This window comes from Cryptomeria japonica, chromosome 9 (genome assembly GCF_030272615.1).
Source record: "Cryptomeria japonica chromosome 9, Sugi_1.0, whole genome shotgun sequence".
NCBI classification, from domain to species: Eukaryota; Viridiplantae; Streptophyta; class Pinopsida; order Cupressales; family Cupressaceae; genus Cryptomeria; species Cryptomeria japonica.
The window spans coordinates 652,505,082-652,511,405 of record NC_081413.1 but is presented as its reverse complement, the minus strand read 5'-3'; the positions used below and the strand labels follow the sequence as shown (position 1 = coordinate 652,511,405).

Here is a 6,324-nt window from a genome sequence, read left to right as displayed (position 1 = left end):
TATATATCTGACTGTTTATGACTGCTTATAATAGGCTCTATGTTTATGACAGTGTACATATCACAGCAAAACATTAATTAATATGTTTCTGTCGTTAATGTAGAATGTGTGCATAATACTGGAACTCTTCATGTGTTCTAAATGTAACCAGCCATGGTAGAGAAATTTGGTAATTACAATTAGGGGAATGATGATGGGGTCATCTTCTAGGTACACCACCTCATGGTATAAGACCAGGAAGTCCCATGGGACCAAAGGGGGTACAAAGGGTACTGGCTACTGCCTATGGGCTTAGAAAGGATGGACTTTCAGGGCACCCTATTGTCAATACTCCTCATGCTCTCTATCATGGTAGATGAATGCATCAAGAATGTTCAATCATGAGAAGTAGGATAGAAGTGGCAAGACTGAGGGGAACGGTTATAGGACACCTCACTAGGTACACCACCACATATGGATGGCACGGGCCACATGAGCCCAAGGGGGATAGTATATCCGCTTTTGGGCCTAGGATAGAGTATCTCTGGGGCACCCTATCGAGTCACCTTATCCTAGCTTTCCTATGATTGAATTTCCCCAATAAATTATATATCTTATTATTAAGTTTATGTTCCTAATTCTAGTAGGAAAGTTTCTTGGAATTGTGATTTTAGGGCAAAAACTAGGGCGTTTATAAAAAGAACATTACAACAATTTACTTCACTGGTAATATGCTCAAAAACAAGCGAACACAATTGGAGTGAATATGCATTCATCAAATCGACCAGTCCATGTAGCAAAATTGTCTAGCCTTACAAAACGACCAAGATCTTTTATTTATTCATCTCAATATTTGCCTTCCATATCAACAACAACTGTGCCGACACATGGTGTTTATCAGGCCCAATTGTTACTGACTCCTTGTACTCAGAGAAACATAGATATCATTAGATTTATCACTTCAGTCACAAATTTACTTCACAGGTAATGTGCTCAAAAGTATACAAATTGAATGAATATGCACTCATCAAATGGACCACAGCCCATGTAGCAGAAATGCCTAACCTTACAAAAGAACCAAGATCTATTATTTCGTCATCTAATTCTTTGCCTTCAATATCAACGGCAACCATGCTGATGCATAGCATTAATCAGGCCCAATAGTTACTGACTTGTTGTATCCCTGTGATTATAACTTTCGGACTCAAGAGTTACCAACATATCCTTGGCATTCCTGAATTAGCATCCCGTTAATTACCAGCTAATGGTATCCTTGGGCTCTGTAATGATACGAAGCCAACCTACTACCCTAAGAATGATAAACTCAACTTAAATTTTGTTTAAGTTTGACAATTGTTGTATATATACAAATCGGATCTATGCCATATTTCACACATCACAGATTATTCACTATTCCTCTTACATTAAGCTTCTTTTTGGGCATCTACTGGGACCATACATCTCTTTGTGTTAGAGTCATTTTCTTTCATGATTGTGTGGAATTAAATGTAATGATGGAAACTGTCTCAAAATTCTAAAAAAATGAGTCCCAAGTTAGATCTTATAAAACATGTCATATAGCTCATAGATTGTGCCAAGGATGATCTTCATGTGGAGATTCGGCAGGAAAACACAAAATATATGCTAGATAGCCTCACAGGTAACCAAGACCAGTTAATGGATGTATGCAACTCTCACCACCAAAAGATGAGGCAGCAGCAGCTGCTGACGAAATCAATGACCTTAAATATTATAGGCTCATAGTTCAAATGCTATCACTGCTAGGACTAAATAAGAATTGTGTCCTTGTAATTTTGAAAAATGAACATTCTTCAAACATTTTTCAGTACATTGCACAATTCAGACAAAACTGAGTACTGAGTTAGATCTTCTAAAATGTGGTATTATGGTAGTTCACAAGATGATGCCAAGGATGATCTTTATATGGAGATTCGGTAGGTAAACATGAAAGGCGTTCTAGATAGCTTCACTTGTAACCTAGATCAACTTAATGGATGTATGCAACTCTTAGTTCACCTACATCAAAGGGCAAGGCAGCAGAACCTGGAGATAAAATCATGAAACCTGATTATTTAGAAGATTATATATTTGTTGTTTATCACTGTTAAGTAACACTATGTCCATGTAATTTACTAAAATGGACGTTCTTCAAACTTTTCCTGTACATTGCACAATTCAACCAGAGAGTTCCAATTTTTAATGTTAGTGCAATTAAACATGTTTCACTTAAGAAATTTGTGATATTTTAAATAGTTGGATTGATTTATCATAGTCACATAATGACATGAGTCATGACAATGACAAAATAATTTGCTTTGGAAATGGGAAGGAAGAATGGATAATAGAACTATACCTTGCACTTGGAAATCCTCCTAAAACACATCTCTTCAATTCATCCACCGAAATCTACCTAAAAGTCGGCATCAGATTCCAATTTTTACATCCCCAAGAGCAGCTCTGTTTATTTCTCTTGGACTCGAAGACTCTTTTCTCTTGTAAATACCATTTTGTCAATTCTGACAGTACCACTTCCAGAGGCTATAGCCTGTAAAGAAAAGGCACTAGAATTCAAAAGAGAACTAAACTCTCTTTGTTAACATCAAATTCGCTATTTGAAACAATGAACTATTTTTCTTGGAAATACACAATGTTCAGACATAAATTTTCAAAAATGGAATGCATTGTTCTCAACACAGATTTAAATCCAAAAAGAACATCTCTAATTCCTCCTGGCAGATTCTTCAAGCATCTCTTAAAATGGATAACAAACAAAATACAAAACCATACCCACCGTATCAGCTTCGATAGTCATTTACTATTTTTCAATCTGATAAAAATGGAATCTCCAAAACGATTTGCTCCAAATGTTCAACTAAAGTCATTTGCTTGTCTCAGCAAATACCTGGTTAAAAAGAGTGCCATCAGTAAATTGTGAATATCACTGCATGATGGATCTTAGGGAAAAAGACAATAAGCATCAAAATGATCTTTGGAGTTGCAATATTGTTGTTCATTAACACTGAAAATAAATCCAGAGTATGGAGAAGCAATACCAACAAAAACTACACATGACACCTACAGAAGAAGTGCTTTTTAACAGATTGCTTTCTTGCATTCTTAGTAACGAGTTTCCATGTTGTTGAGATGATTACACAAGCTAATTTCAAATATCCTAAAAAAGGGAATAGAATGAATTGCAACAAAATCAAAATTTTCAATGACTTTAAACAATATTCTAGACTTCTTCATAGTATTGCTGTCAAAAGAAAATATGTGGTTTGGAAACATTAATTGTCTATACACTTCTGCAATCCAAAAACTTTACAGTGACCGGTATTAATCAAATTGTATGCCCTTGTCTATTCGCATTTCAGGTATATAGTAGCTTCCATCACAAACAAGTATCAAAATTCAAAATGTTCTAACCTGTGGAAAGTCGTTGAAAAATTCAGTGATTGCCATTGCGCTCTGCTGAGGCATACCAGCTTAAACCTGAAAGGCTTCAATCCTCTGAGGCAAAACATTGAATGTTTCCTACAAGACTATCCACAATGTAGAACTGAAGAAATCTTATTGTAAATTTGTAATGCATTTTCGCACTCCCATGGAGCCATTAAATGCATTAAATTTCATCATTATCCACAGTAATAGCTTTGTTTTAATTTCGAGTTTTGTATAAGATTGCATTTTTAAATCCTCCATTCCAAAGGACTTGCCAAGAAACACTTCTATGCTACTTCATCACGAAGATCAAGCACCTCTTCCACATTGCCCTCCAAGTAGTTCTGATCAATAAATGCATTATAGACACCTCTGTCGGGAACTAAGCCCCTCTTTCTCATCTCATTGAATAGGTCCCTTGCCTCTTGCAGTTTTCCCTTTTTAGAAAGGGCTTCAATTAGCGTATTGTACATACCGACTCCAGGCCTGAATCCATTCCTAACCATTATCCTATACACTTTACATGCCTCCTCTAAATTTCCTATCTTGCAATGTCCTTCAATCAGCAAATTATAGGTATTTTTGTTAGGAATGTGACCTTGTTCTGTCATTTTCTTTAAGTGTTTGCTTGCATCTTGCATCATGCCTTGATCACAGGACTGTCGCAGAAGAAAATTATAGCTGACAACATTAGGTGAAATACCTTTCTGTACCATTTTGGCAAAGATCATATTTGATTCTGTGATCTTCCCAGCATTGTAGAGTGTTTCTGTTAGTACATTATACGTTACAGCATTGGGTTCAACACCATTTTCCAACATTTTACTAAGATACTCAAAAGCTGCAGCTAAATTCCCCTGCTTGCAATATCCATCTATTAATGTTGTATATGTTACAGTGTCTGGATCCATCCCTGCCTCAACCATATCGTTTACGAGTTTAACTGCTTGTTCAATGTTCCCAACCTTACAAAGGCCATGGATTAGTGAATTATAAGTGAAAATGTTTAGCACGAGGCCCTTTCCAGCCATCTCATATAGGAGTTTGTTTGCTATCTCCACCTCTCCCTTTCGACACAGGCCATTGGTGAGGGCAGTGTATGTAACAACATTAGGCGCTATTCTTTTGCCAATCATCTCATTGTGCAGTCTAAAAGCCTTGTGCATATTTCCTTCCTTGCAGTATCCATTAATCAAGGTGGTATAAGTAACTTTGTCTGGAACCACATTCTTATTGCACATATCCTGAAAAAGCTGTCCTGCATCCCTCATTTTGATCTTTTTGCATAGACCATCAAGCAGGGTATTATATACAACAACATTAGGAGTGAGGCCCCTTTTAACCATTTCATCCACAAGTCTGAAAGCCTCTTGCAAATTGCCTAGTTCGCAAAAACCACGAACCAGTGTTGCATAAACAACATTATCTGGATTGACACCTCTATCTATCATATTCTTATACAATTCCATTGCCTTGGCAACCTTGCCCTGCTTGCAAAGGTCATTGATAAGAGTACTGTACGTAAACACATTAGGCTCTAGCTGCTTCTGCACCATTTCGCCTACAACTTTGATAGCCTTTTCCACCTCTCCCTTCCTACAGTACCCGTCAACTATTGTAGTATAACTTACAACGTCAGCCACCAAACCTTTCTCGTCCATCTCACCAACAAACCTCTCTGCTTCTTCTACATTATCTGCCTTACAAAGAGCATAAACAATCATATTTAGAGTGTACAAATTTACACTAATCCCATTCCTAGTCATCTGCTGATAAAATTTCCAACCCAATTCGACTTCATTGGCTTTGAGCAAAACCCCCAAAAGGGCATTGCAAGAATGGACAGAAACCCTAAACCCATATCTCAAAACTCCCTGAAAAATATCCATAGCCTCATGAACCATTCCATTCTGTGCAAAAACCTTAACCAACAAGTCAAAGACAAGAGGATTGGAACCACATACCTTGTATGTGTAAATCATCATATTAAATAGCTGATTTGGATTCGAAGCAAAGGCCTTTTGAGGGTTTAAGACAACGTCCCTGATAAAATCCTCTGCAGCCTTGATTTTACCTGATGCTGCCAACAGATGAATTATAATGCAGTAAGCTTCCATGGACCGGATATTTTGAGCCCCCGCCCATCTGAAGAATTTAAGGGCTAATTTTGGGTTGTTTTTAATTCTGATTAAAACCCAGACAAGATGGTGGTAATTGAAGTTGGATTGAATGCGATTCAGAATGATGTTGAAAGGCTCCAAGGGTCGTTGGGAGATGGTTGTGCATATTCGGTCTACTAGTATAGAATCTTTCACTGTGGGTTTTCTGGGGGAATAGTCTGGTAATGGTCTGAGCGAGTTGAAGGAATCCAATGTAGTTATGCATCTTGGCCATGTTTGATATATATGTTCATTGCGATTCAGTAAGATGATGGCTCTGAACCATCTCATGTTTCAAAATCCTGACCTAAATCAGAGGCCAGCGAATTTTTCAGTAGGCATTGACATTCGATCAAGACTCCAAGCTTCTGAGATTTTTTCTCTTTTTCTTTGTTTGTTTTTTTTTTTGGGTACTTTCAACCATCGAGAGATTTTTTCAGGTGAAAAACCACGCATTTTTATGCTGTTTTTCGTATGTTCAGAATAAAGTATAGAATACTATGAAATCATTGCCTATACATGTAAAATGGATATCACAAAATCACTATGAATGAGAAATATTTAAAAGATACAAAATAAGAAAATATTTACTAAAAAATTTTAAACAATGATAATCAAACAAGTGTCATGTAGTGGCAATTACAATTTGTCTTTTTTACTAACTAGCAATTGCATCTTGGTGTGCAATGGTTACGTCAAATAGGTATGGAAAGTGAGTTAGAAA

The 6,324-nt window shown here is 36.8% G+C and overlaps 1 protein-coding gene across 1 annotated transcript; it reads right to left on the bottom strand.

Annotated features, from left to right (window-relative positions):
• Positions 1-2,353: 2,353 nt before the first annotated feature.
• LOC131045737 (pentatricopeptide repeat-containing protein At1g05670, mitochondrial) lies at positions 2,354-6,067 on the bottom strand. The gene is made up of 3 exons (XM_057979328.2): positions 3,427-6,067; positions 2,792-2,902; positions 2,354-2,545 (listed from the first exon to the last, which is right to left on the bottom strand). The coding sequence occupies exon 1, from the start codon at positions 5,889-5,891 to the stop codon at positions 3,729-3,731; it is 2,163 nt and encodes a 720-aa protein (XP_057835311.2). The 5' UTR covers positions 5,892-6,067; the 3' UTR covers positions 2,354-2,545; positions 2,792-2,902; positions 3,427-3,728.
• Between the last annotated feature and the right edge of the window lie 257 nt (positions 6,068-6,324).

Coding starts and splice junctions, on each gene's coding strand:
- LOC131045737 (XM_057979328.2), bottom strand. CDS start 5,891: ATGAGATGGTTCAGAGCCATCATCTTACTGAATCGCAATGAACATATA.